The 14,068-nt window shown below is 28.5% G+C and overlaps 1 protein-coding gene across 2 annotated transcripts; it reads right to left on the bottom strand.

The window, feature by feature from the left end:
• Positions 1 to 412: 412 nt before the first annotated feature.
• On the bottom strand, positions 413 to 13,646 carry LOC106690177 (uncharacterized). Of its 2 annotated transcripts, none has more exons than XM_014435520.2 (2): positions 13,489 to 13,646; positions 413 to 2,998 (listed from the first exon to the last, which is right to left on the bottom strand). In XM_014435520.2, the coding sequence occupies exon 2, from the start codon at positions 2,783 to 2,785 to the stop codon at positions 428 to 430; it is 2,358 nt and encodes a 785-aa protein (XP_014291006.1). In that variant the 5' UTR covers positions 2,786 to 2,998; positions 13,489 to 13,646; the 3' UTR covers positions 413 to 427. The 2 variants fall into 2 exon arrangements, with proteins under 2 accessions (XP_014291006.1, XP_014291007.1); XM_014435521.2 differs by lacking the exon at positions 13,489 to 13,646 and adding an exon at positions 7,575 to 7,701.
• Positions 13,647 to 14,068: the final 422 nt, after the last annotated feature.

Below are 14,068 nucleotides of genomic sequence, written 5' to 3' on the forward strand. Positions count from 1 at the left end.
GCCAAGAACTGCCTTTCCAATGCCTTAGGTACCACCCAGGTCGCAGAACCATAGGTAATCATAGGTCTTATTACACTTATGATATTGATCCTTTGAGACATGGCTCAATAATTCAGTATTTTATAGTACTGTAATAATGTAAAAGTAGCATTCATTCCCAGTGGCCATCCTCGTTTTCCTCCATCTCATTATTTCCGTTTGCTAGCATAACCAAAGGTTTGGACTACTTTCAGGACCTAGTTTCCTATCTGGACGTATTAATCTGCTCTACATGAGCATATTCATGTTCTAATAATACGGCAAAATGTTCTTTGTAATTTATCCAGATATTATAAGCTGGTTCATTAATTATTACATTTATTAATTCTGCATTATTGATATACAAACCTCATACCGTTCAAAAATTCATATTATTACTTTCTACCATTTAACTTACTTCCATTATATCATGATTTCTCTCTAAGCCATATAATAAATTCATGAATATGTTATGATTATTTGTTCTTTCTTTTCCAAAATAATAAAAATTTATACTTGTATTTAATTTTTTTTTTAACTCATTAAGATTCCGTATTGGCCTGATCCAGAAGTCTATGAATTTTTTGAATTTCTCTATCTTTTCCTCTTTCGTAAATTTAGATCGACATGAATCTTTATCACTTACACTTTTGATTATGCCATCGTACGATCTTAGCCCATAATCAGACAACATAAATTCTTTAATAAATTCGTGCCTTTTATCTTCTCTATTGAAAGCCCATTTAACAATTATCACTGCTCTATCTAAACGATCATGAGATAAATTATATTCACACATTCTGAATATTGTTCTATGCACTGCTACTCGTTTTAAACGCTGTATTTCCTCTTTTGATAATAAACACCAATCTAAAAATTCCTCGACTATTTCAAAAAAGTAACGTAGTATAAAAGAATCACAGAGTACGTCTTCTAAATTCTCATTCACTAACTGTTCTTTTTTAAACAATGCTATTTCTTCTTCTGAATCTAAAAACCAATTGAAGAAATTTAGAGATTGTGTTTTAACTATTTCTATATCTTCTTTAAATGTAGCCCATAATTTGTAAATCATGTCGCATGAAAACTTATCAGTTTTAAAACTATTTTTACAATTTTTTATATCTTCTTTTCTAGTAAATTGCCAATTCAAAAACTTATCAGCTAATTCATACTTGTGTTCTTTTATGAAACAGCGACAAATGCTTATGTGGTCTATCCTGTTCTTAATAATTTGTCTTTCTTCTGGTGAATCAGACTGCCAATCCAATAATTTATCCGCTAAATCATACTGACCTTCCTTGATAAAATAATCCCATATATCAATTTTTTGCTTAAAATTCTTCTTCTCTTCTTCAGAAACTAATATTTCCAGCATAAACTGATCTAATATATCATATTTGTTTTCGATAATTAAATTGTTATACTTTTTATACCTTTTATATATTAGTTCTTGCCTTCTTTGCACTATATCTTGATCGTTGACAATTAATTTGACACTCGACATATCCCAAATGTCCAACAACTTATCTATTATATTTATGCTACCCATTTTATCTATTTCTAGTTTGAAATGCACAGGGCTTTTGGTCCATGTTTCATGTAATATTATTTGATATCTGCTATTTTCTATAACGTAACCTAATTCATGTTCGTCAATTATTTTAGAAACAATTTCATGTAATATATACTGATAATCATGATAATTTAGACTATTCCACATTCTCTCTAATGCCGGAATAAAAAATTCTTGGTATGGCCAATGCGATAAAAACATTTTAAAAACACCTATCCTAATATGCGTATTATTTCGTTTATACATCATTACAGTAGATAGTTTTTCCTCAAAGAGCATTTCCTTACGGTCTTTACGTATCTGATTAATCAAAAATGTAAATATATCTACATATCGCTCTCTTTTATGATTTCCAATTACCTGATCCATATCTACATCACCATATTCCTTTATGGCAGTAAACACACTACTCATTAGATTTCTATCCCTTTCTTCACCATTCAACTTATTCCAAAAATATTTAGCGGCTACTTCATATCCTATTTTTACTGATAATCTAAACATATTCTCTTCTCCTGAATGATTGTGATCATATATCACTTCATGGCCACGACTAATGGTTTTTAAAAATCTCGTTAAAAAATGTAATTCTCCACAAATATAAAACAGCCAATAAGCTATGATGTGAAATTTATTATCAACATATACGGTCCCTGCGTGAAATGTACTTTGTTTTATTTCTCCTGGGACTTGTTGCCATAAATTATTTATATGTTCTTCTGCAACATAATTACAAGCTAATTTAAATAAATTACTAATATCTACACCTTTATTACCAGTCGATAGGCTACTATTTTCAAGCCAGAATGACTTAAATATTCTAACTTGATCTATATTCCCATACGGGGACCAATATATTTGTTGTGCGTAATCAACATTATATCCCAAATGTCCTATAACATAAACATACCAATTATGTATTTTCCCTCCTATAACTCTTATAACGTAAATCAGTTCAGTATCGATTCCTTTAGGTAGTACTCTCAGATCTAATTGATTTAATACCTCCTTCGTTAAATTACTCCATTTCCTATCGATTTCTTTTTGAGGACTTGTGGGGTAAATTCCAGGGCTATATTCTTCTAAAAAAAACTGTCTAGTTTTTGTTTTGATATGTGGTTGTTCCCATAGCCATACTGCTTTTGCAACCATCGCCATACGTTCCAGGCTTAATTCGAGCTTATATTGCATATTGATATCTTATTTTTATTTAATTTGTTCACAGGATATCACCTCACTTTTTCTTGATGGGATTATACAATTCCTGATAATACACTTGGTACTACACTAATCACGTATTTTAATATGAGTTGCTAAAATTACTGGAGTTTCTTCGACTGAAGGTAATGAGACACTTTTTCTCGAATGATAGTCTTTCTCAAGTTTTCCAATACCGTTTTCACCCTGAAAAAAAAAAAATTATAAGCTTCATAATTTTCTTTGTTATTTACAATTATAATGAGAAATATTCAATATATCTGTTATCCCTAAAACACAACTATTATTACTCAATCCTCTCCAATCAGATTTCTGAACCGTTTTCTTTACTAAATCTACTCTCACCAAAATTACAATTGACTAGCGTACAGGACGGAAAAATAAAACAGTGCTAATACTCTTGGATTTCTCTAAAGTATTTGATAACCTTTATCCTATTTACCTCTATCCGCTTGCTACAATCATTCATTTTTTCTTGGACACGAGCAGTTGCCATTTCTAACTAATCTCGATCTTCCTTTTTTACCTTCTGTTCAGGAGTACCCTAGGGTTTGAGCATTTCTCCCCACCAGTTCAATTCTTATATCAGTAATCTTCTTAATTAAATCCACTACTATTCCCACCACCTCACAGTTAACTCGACTAAACCTACCCTTTGAGTACCATGTACCATTGGCTATAATGTTCAGGAAGACTTAGATAAGATTATTGCCTAGATAAATTAAAATGAATAAATGTTAACTGCAATAAAAACTCAAACCATTGATGTAGATTTCAGTTCCCTTCTCAGGTCCAATAGCACTTTTTCTACCTCTTTCCCCTCCCCCCTCTTTGCTTAGTTATTATGATTATCTACAGGTAACCAACCTATCCTACCCAGAGAGGGAGGATTAAGCTTTTATTCTGCGGGACCGTCATTTACTAAAAATCAACCTCTCCAGGCTGCTAGATGTCCAGTTCCACAGACCACAGAGAACTGTGTACTCGTCTGTACAAAATCCAGGTGAAGAGAGAGACAGAGCTCTATGTTCTGATGAGGAACAATCTCCCTAAACTGATGACCAAGGAAAACTACCCCTACTTAAAGGCCGTTGTGTACGGGTGGAAGGCACAACCTTCCCAGGCCGGATTCTAACCAGCAACGCTGCAGGCTCAAGGTTGCAAATGTGACGCCTCAAGCCTCACCGCTTTTTCTACCTTAATCCTAAATGATCATTACGTCACTTTCTGTAAAAACTTAAGTACAATTACTTCAAAAAACCCAGTCCTGGAAAACCCACATTCCCGAATATCCCAATCCTCAATATCTACTCTCAAATTATTACATCATTCCAGTCACCTGCTTCCATTACCTAAATATAAGCTACTTATATCCTGTTTTATTTTCTCTAACGTTGACTTTGGCTGTGTGGTATTCAGTGGACTCCTGATTGTACAGGACAAATTGAAACCATTTATGAACCTGTTTAAAGATTTGTTTTACCCAAAAATGTTTTCATGTGCCATACCTTTGTGGAAAATCAAAGTGGCCTTTCTACTCTGTAGACATTATTTCCTCAGATCCTACCAATACCATCCATTTCCAGTACTACCCTGGATACATACATACCCTTTCTACATCTAGCCTCCTAAAATTCAAATTAGTCCATTTATATCCTCTACTAATGTCTCCCTCCCATCCTCTGGAATTCCCTCTCTTCTAATATTCATCATGCTTCTTCATTCCCCTTTCATCCCAAAATGGCCCTTTAAAAGTGATCTTATTTATTAGAAAGAAATAATGCCTTTTATATTTAAGTTTTATCTTCTGTTGATGTACACATTAATTTGTATTCTGTATTATATTAAGTGTGTTTATAATTGTAAATATGTGTCTATATTTGTACATGTATATTACTTAAGAATTAATTAATTATTTTTAAACTTAATAAGTAAGAATAATTTTTTATTCTAGTATTGATTAAAACATTATATGAATTTTGACCGTATAAGATTTGATTTCAAAGCTCGTTGATCATTTATGTAATAAAAATAAATGAATACATTATTTTTAACTTTTCTTTTTTTTCTTTCATTTTCAATTATTAAAAAAATACTTATATGTTCTTAGATTTTTATTTTTATATTTACTGATTTATTTTTATTAAGTTAGTTGTTAATCAGATATGTTTTTCTTTGTAAATTTTTTATAATTCTGGAGGGATCGATCTACTAGTTCTTTTCCTATTCTATCTAGCAATGAAAAAAATTAATAATGAAAGGAGTATGACCAAAATAACTTGAATAGTAAATAAACTATTTCTTTTGAGCCGATGTTTTGCCCCACTTTATAGGTCTTCATAAGGGTTTTAAAAAAACACTACCAACTAAAATTATGTAACAGAGAATGAAATAAAAGTTAGCTGAAGTGTGGCTAAAACTTAAGTAAAAAATTATTTTAAATCATTTTAGCCACATCTCCATTAACTTTTATTTTTTTCATGTTATCTATTTATTACTCTGTTACATAACTTAAGTTGTTTGTATCTTTTTTTTAGCTCTGCAAAGTGGGGTGAAACGTTACTTCATAATGAATATTTACTATTTAATTTATTTTGAATGCATCTGGCCAAATCTTCCTTTTATTAATCGCATAGTCAATCAATGAACTTCCAAAAAAAAAAATAAACCATCCAAGTAAAGCTTATAAGAATTGTACTTTTAAAATATATGGTAGACATATTTTGTACATTATACATTAATATTAACAATATTTTAGTGTTTATGCATAAGTAAAAAATATTGTCAAGCTCGATATTATACAAATAATGATTCTTAATAAGAAAAAAAATGTAAGCAGATTTACATATAACATTATAAATTATTTTTTATTTGTGTTTTTCTGCTGACGGCACCCCCCGACCATCTTCTCTTAAAAACTTATTTATTTATGCCGACGTTTCGACCTAAATAAGTATTCCTCTCGTTTATAATATTTCTTTCTTTCTTTGTTTCCCATTATACATATTTCTTCTTGCTTGTTCCTTCTTATTCATTTTTTATTTTTTCTCAGACACTATATTTTACCTTTTTTTTTAATCATCTATATTCCTGTACATTTTTTTTTCTTACCCATTATACCACATAATTTTTCTTTCATACATTTCATTATTTTGATTTTAACTGTTTTTCATTATTTATCTATGGTCAACTATCTTTACTTTATTAAAAAAATGTGTAGATTTGAAAGATAGGTGAACTTTAATTTTATTATATACAATAAAACATTACACAGGACTGTTAAAAAAAAAAAAAAAAAAAAAAAAAATATTTTTATTTCATATAATTTACGACTACGCCTTTTCTGCTAAATTGGTTTCTATATAGAAGACACTACTCTTTCCAATACCTTGACATTCTGTTCTTCAGTATTTCATATCTTTTATTAAAAGTCATAAAAAAAAAAAAAAAAAAAAAGGAAAATTCATCATCATGAGATATTTTTATCAAATAAGATGTTATAAATTGCCCTGAATCCAAAAATAACAACATTTTCTCCATAATGTAGTTTATTTTTTGCAAAATAGATTAACAAAAAAAAGTAATTATTATTAATTATAAAAAATAAACAGAATGATATAAAGTAATTTACTTTATGTCATTCTATTTATATTTTATTTTTTGTATTCATTGGCTGTTATCTCGTTCTTTGTTCTTAGACCTGATGAAGGCTAGAAATCCTGGCCAAAACGTTGGCACAATTAAATAAGTTATTTCAATTTATTTGTGTTATATTCTGATGGCACCTCCCAACCATCTTATACTCATATATGAAACTAATAGCTAAAATTGCTATGGAAACGATATTTATTTATCAATGGTTCATTCATAAATAAGGGTCGTATCCATGGTGATTTAAGCTATAGCTAATTTTTTCCTAACTCGTGTTAACATAAAAGGTCTAATTAAAGTAGGCCCCTTTTCATAAGACATGTCTTCCTTGCAAGTTCGCGACGCATGCGCAGATAGTTAATAGTAGTACAACTAACAAATAAATAACAGCATTTATAACGGAATACTCGTTAAATCCCCGATGAAGGCCTTAAATTCAGGTCGAAACGTCGGCTCAAATAAAAATAAATTTCGTTATTTTTGTATATAGCACCCACGACTATATTCTCATATCAAGCAAATCTTAGGTCTGTTCCATCAAGTTCTGACAATATAGAGCATGCGCAGTATAGGTTTTGGAAGGCTCCATACAGTTCCGAAGAGGCAGATGCGGTTGTTAAAACATACTTTAAAGTACGACAGTAAATGCCAGTTACACGGTCACTAGTTACTATAGCTATCACTATCACTGTTACTGCCGTATAACCGATATAATCGATAACAACATAAAGATAAGTGAAATAAAAAGGTAACGTAAATATAAGTAATATAGGATATAGATGATAAAAATTCATATAATAGTATTACTTAACCTATAAATTCAGCTTTCGATCTAGAATTTTCATCAGAAATTTTTTAATTTAATTACCTATACATACAATGTCTAGTATATGTGTGCTATATTAAAGCAAAAATTGACTGTAAAACTTTCTTAAAAAGATTGGAAACAATTCATTTCCACTGAATCGATAAAATTCTAAAATATACAATCTTAAACAAGATTTAATTACTGAATTCAAAACTTGGGGGAGTTTATAACTTAATCAAAACACGGAGAACACAAATATTTATCTATTGGCAGTTCTAAAACAAAGCAAACTGATAAACAAACCTGTGATGCTGCACAAGCGTCCTTTGATTTGAGTCTAAAAACCGACGCTCAAGGGGTGCCGGTTTGTATCAGCCAATCAAAATAATCCATCTACACGCTTGCGCATCTGCGAATTTGCCATTGTTAAGCAAACGTGTAGAGGCATCTTAATTCTCATTATAGGCTTTCTGGATTCCGTAATATATAATCGATTCATACTGTGTAAGACTTTTTTTTTTTTTATTTATTTCAATCTAAATTTAAAAATTAAGTGTAAAAGTATCAATTTCTATTTTAAAATATGAAGAAGATGGTCAGAGTTGCAGTCTAAAAAAGAACAAATAGTTTTTAACAATTTAACGTTTGTAGGGCTTCTTCATAAGGGCTGAGAAGATAACAAAAACAACAATAAGATACAAAAAGGTAAATAAAAGTAGGATAAATATTATGTGAAAAATAAGTGATAAGAAAATTATATATAAATAAACGAAAGGAAGACATAAAATAGAATTAATATAAAATAAACTTGAATAAAAAATTGTAACAATCGTAAGAATAAAAATTGAAATTACGTAAAATATACAGTTTAAAAAGTACAGAAGACGTATATACAAAAAATAAATAAAAAAACAACAACTGAAAATTAGATGTAGTAGGAAATGAAAAATAATTTATATTTTTTACGTAATTTATATTTATTCTTTCATGACCTTTATTTAATATCAACTTTCTCTTCTTCATTCTCCGTCTGTTAGTGTTTAAATTTTGTGTTCCTACATGTACTTTTGTTTTGTTTTTTTTATTTATTTATTCATTTTATATTTATACGTCTCCTGGACTTTTTTAACTGTATATTTTACGTAATTTCATAATTATAAGAGATAGTTGACCGTGCATGACGTACGAGGGGAAGATGGTTGGGGGTGCGGTCAAAGAGAAACACAAATAAGTTGGTGTAACCTATTAAATTGTGCCAACGTTTCGGCTAGAGTTTCTAGCCATCTTCAGGACTAAGAACAGAACAAGATAACAACCACAATAAGTAATAAGGTAGCATAAATATTATGTAAAAATAAAGTGATAAGAAATTACATATAAATAAAAGGAAGGAAGACATAAAATAATATCAATATAAAATAAACTTGAATAAAAAATAAGAAACAATGGTAAGCGTAAAAATGTTTAAAAATACGTAAAATATACAGTTAAAAAAGTACCGGAGACGTACATAAACCAAAAAACAATACAGGAAAAAAAAAGTAGAGATTAAATAAAGGTCTTGAAAGAAAAAATATAAATAAAAATAATAATAATGATAATAAATGAGCAAAGAACAATTTATTATCATTTAATATCATTATTATTATTTTTATTTATATTTATTCTTTCAAGACGTTTATTTTATCTCTACTTTTTTGTCTTGTATTGTTTTTTGGTTTATGTACGTCTCCTGTCCTTTTTAACTGTATATTTTACATATTTTTTAAACATTTTTATGCTTACGATTGTTACGTATTTTTTTATTCTTATCTTTGTTTATTCATGTTTACTTTATATTAATACTATTTTATGTCTTCCTTTTATTTATATATAATTTTCTTATTACTTAATTTTTACATAATATGTATCCTACCTTAATTTACCTTATTGTTATAATGTTCTTAGTTGCTTCTTGTATCGTTTTAGCCCTGCCAAGTGGGGCGAAAAGTCGGACATTAAATAGTTAAAACTATTTGTTCTTATTTGACCACAACCCTGACCATCTTCTTATAATTAAAACTTTACTGTTCTAAATCGAAACAAATGTATTTAAAACTCAATTTGCGTAATTTTAAGTAATTACATGTTATCGAGGTTTTTCCTACTCGAATTGACTGAAATTTCGATTATATGAAATTGGCCCAATTTTAATTAGAACTTTCAACATATAAAGCCTGAGTATGGAACGAAATAATGTAGTTTTTACTATTAGATTTTTGTATTTTATTAAATTTTTTTTCTGAAATATACAAAGATATTTATAAATCAAAATGTTTTTATTATTTTTATAAACGTATATAATACGAACTTTTCAAAAAATTTAATTTTAAATCTGTGTTTGTGATTTGTGGCCATATTAATAAATATTTTTAAATACTGTGATATAAGATTTTTTTTTTTGCATTTCACATTTTTTGTTTAATTAAGGAGTGGGTACGGTATTTTATTTAAGGGAGGGAAAAGGGAATCGTTATGACATATTCTTCTAGATTCTCTGGATGCATAAAGTAACTAACTAGCAAAACTTAATTTATTTCGAAAAATCTGTATCTCAAAACCATTCGACGTACATATGTGTATTAGCACTCAAATTAAATATAGTTTAATTGACTATAAGGTAGTTTATAAAGTTTATCTTCGTAGGAGTAATAGTTTTCATGATATTTCGAAACAAGAATTCTGACCAAGCCCTAGTTTTTCGAATTGAATCTGTCGAAGAATAAAGAACAGAATTTTTTTAGATTTAGTACAAAACACGGATTATGCAAAGTAGCAACGTTTTGGAGTCAAAAATTCTGCGAAAGGCCATAAATGTGACGAAAAGAAACCCAACAACATATCATTTTAGAATGCCCTGCTTATCAAAATCAAATAAAAAAAATTTCTAAATTTTTGTAATTCTTATAGTAATGACGATATATATAAGAAATTTTTAACATCTAACAACTCTGAAGAACTAGGAAATGTCACGCCGTACTTATATTTGATAAATAAATAGATTTAGTTCGGAAATAATAAATAATGGGAATACAAATAAATAATGCAAATATATGGGAAAATTCCACTGCTATTAAAATAAAATAAATGGTTTGATATTAAGGATGTCGAAATTTGGATTGAATATTTTTGAAATATTGAGGCCAAGATTTTCTATGGTTATTGATATAGTACAAGAGCTCAAGAGGAGAATAAAGGCAGTTATCTCACCCCAATTTTTGATTACTTTTATGAAAACTATGTATAATTACTAGTCAAAATTGATAAGTCTGCCAAGTATAGGTAGGAGGAATAAAAAATGTCGGCTGTTTCAAAGCGATAAAAAAAATTAATTTTTCATGCAGAGCTCTATATCTTAAAAAGTAGTAACAACACAAGAAAACCTAAGGGAACGTCATTTAAAGATGAGCAAATTTGCTAAAATATGAGCCCTAAAGAGTTATTTACGTTAAATGGTTCTTGAGATATAGCTTTTTTAAACAGGCACATTTCATAAAAATGTTATATGGGACGTACTGAAAGATCAGTAGTTAGTGAATTTATTTTGAAAATTCTATATCTCAAAAACCATTTGACGTACAAATGTCTATTAGCACTCAATTTAAAGCTAGTTTAATGCGCTATCTATCATAAACTACTTTTTATGATGTTTATCTTCGTAGGAGTAATAGTTTTCATGAAATTTGCCAAATTCATATTCATATGAGAATATCCTAAAAACTACTACCCCTACGAAGATAAGTGTCATGACCTACTTTATAGGAAGTTAAATTTCCTTTATTTTGAGTGTTGGCAGACAAATGTGCGTCTTATGAATCGAGAGATATATTTTTTCAAAAATCCAACATTTTATATGAACAACTAAAAATTAACATTTTGTGAATTTATTTTGTCAAATATCACAAAAACTACTACTCCTACAAAGATAAATGTTATAATCTATTTTATAGTAAATTTAACTAGATTTAATTTCAGCGCTGGCAGACATCTGTACGTCCAATGTTTTCTAAAATAAAGTTTTTCATAAATCAAACTTATTGTCTGAACAACTATAAATCAATTTATTTTAGCAAATATCATGAAAACTACTATTCCTACGAAGAAAATGGTCATAAACTACTTTATAGTACATTACAAGAAAACCTAAGAGAACGTCATTTAAAGAAGAGTAAATTTGCTAAAATATGAGACCTAAAAGTTTTATTTACGTTAAATAGTTCTCGAGATATAGCTTTTTAAAAAGCAACATTTAAAAAAAATGTATGGGACGTACTGAAAGATCAGTAGTTAGTGGATTTATTTTGAAAAATCTATATCTCAAAAATCATTTAACGTACAGTTGTCTATTAGCACTAAAATTAAAGCTAGTTTAATGAGCTATAAAGTAGTTTATGATGTTTATCTTCGTAGGAGTCATAGTTTTCATGAAATATTTTAATATAAATTGATTTATAGTTGTTCGGACAAATTTTCATTTGTCATATTCATATTCATATGTGTATATCATAAAAACTACTAACCCTACGCAGATAAGTCTCATAAACTACTTTACAGTAAGTTAAATTTTCTTTATTTCGATCGTTGGCAGACATATGTGCGTCTTAAGGATCTAGAGATATATTTTTTTAAAAAATCAAACATTTTATACGAACAACTAAAAATTAACATTTTGTGAGTTTATTTTGTCAAATATCATAAAAACTACTACTCCTACAAAAATAAACGTTATAAACTATTATATAGTAAATTAAACTAGCTTTAATTCGAGTGCTGGAAGACACCTGTATGTCTTATGGTTTCTGAAATAAAGATTTTCATAAATCAAACTTATTGTCCGAACAACTATAAATCAATTTATTTTAGCAAATATAATAAAAACTGCTATTCCTACGAAGATAAAGGTCATAAACTACTTTATAGTACATTAAACTACCTTTAATTTGAGTGTTAATAGACATCTATACGTCACATAGATTTATCAAAATAAATTAACTAACTACAAATCTTTCAGTACATTTTTATGAAATATTGCTTTTTAAAAAACAATATCTCCTGAACCATTGAACATAAATAGCTCTTTTAGGGCTAATATTTATGCAAATTTACTCTTCTTTAAATAATGTTCTCTTAGATTTTCTAGTGTTGTTGGTAGTTTTTAAGATATAGAGCTCCGAATGAAAAAATAATTTATTCTATCGTCTTGAAACAGCCGGCATTTTTTATTCTCCCCGTCTATACTTGGCAGACTCATCAATTTTGACTAGTAATTATACATAGTTTTCATTAAAGTAATCAAAAAGTGGGATGAGATAACTACCTTTTTTTTTTTTTACTTTTTGCCCTCAAATTCAAACGTTTAATCACATTTTTCGCAGTTTGTTGTAAATTGTTCTCTAATTTCCTAGTTGTATGGGTTTTATAAATTATTAAGGGGGATGAAAAAACAGTAAAGAGGTTTCTCTAAATTTTAATAAACAAAAAAAGTAACGTCCATACACTTATTTGTTCCACGAACCCAAACATGGCGGACGTCGACTGTTGTCTTGGTTATTATCTATTTTGATTGTTTAACTTTTTATTATTATTATTAATCGTATAAGAGGAGGAAAATGGAAGGAATCTAAAATATCGGAAAAAAAATATGGTAGATGATTAGAATTAATAAAAATGTACTAAACAAACCATAAATCCAACTTTTATTATAATATTTTTATCAGGTATTTATTAATGTTATTATCCAGATATATTTTTATAAATTTATATTTGGGCTATGTTAGATCTTAAATATACATGTAAATTGATTCATACTAATTCGATAGAATTTTAAAATATATTATCTTAAATTAGAGGTTATGTAATTGATTTTAAATGCTTGAAAATTCATTAATTAAAACATTGATAAGATAAATAATTCTTTGTAGGCCATTTTATAACTATAATAATAAGCATAAAATTATGACATCACTAGGAAAAGCCCAAACACCCTTTTGACCAGTGCAAAATACACCACAAATTCAGACAAACTTGTACCAGCCAGTTCGCACGCTTGCGCATGTGCGAATTTGGCAGTTTGGCCAACGCGTACGAACACCATACACTGCTGTATCATAGGTAATATAGACTGGATATTTTTGTTTATTTTTTGTTTTTACTAAGGCTTATTAGACAGTTTATTTACCTTTAAACGAGTATCTGGCTCTGTGAGGTCTATAGTTTTCGATTTATTCTATAAAGTAATAAAAAATGAACCAATTTCCATTAGAACTTGCACAAGATATTTTTAAAATACTTTTAAAACAGAGTAAAATTATAGACAGTGATGCGTCCCTTAATGGGCTGACGTGGCCTCAGTATTAGACTAGGGTGTAGGTCTAGGGCCCAAGTTTAGGGAGGGATAGCATATCGATATGTAGTCTTCCCTATTCGATATTATAGAATCGATATTTTAATAACATATTATATCCACATTTTCCCTCAACACTATATTTTAATCATTGAAAAGACAATTTATAATAACTATTTACTTTTTCTAAATTTAATAAGAACTTCGTGAATAAAGTTATATATCTAAATTATAATCGAATTAAAGAAAATATCGAATTTTTAAGTAAATAAATTTATTCAAGGAAATATTTACAGCTGCCTAATTAGTACAAGAGCCAGGAAGAAAAAAAGGCAGTTATCTCACCCCAATTTTTAATTACTTTAATGAAAACTATGAAAAATTACTAATCAAAATTGATGAGTCTGCCAAGTAT

The sequence above is a fragment of the Halyomorpha halys genome, unplaced genomic scaffold (assembly GCF_000696795.3).
Source record: "Halyomorpha halys isolate HHAL.00 unplaced genomic scaffold, Hhal_1.1 Scaffold1603.1, whole genome shotgun sequence".
NCBI lineage: Eukaryota > Metazoa > Arthropoda > Insecta > Hemiptera > Pentatomidae > Halyomorpha > Halyomorpha halys.

What these genes read in the sequence shown, in the direction of transcription:
- LOC106690177 (XM_014435520.2), bottom strand. Translation starts at nt 2,785, where the DNA reads ATGCAATATAAGCTCGAATTAAGCCTGGAACGTATGGCGATGGTTGCA.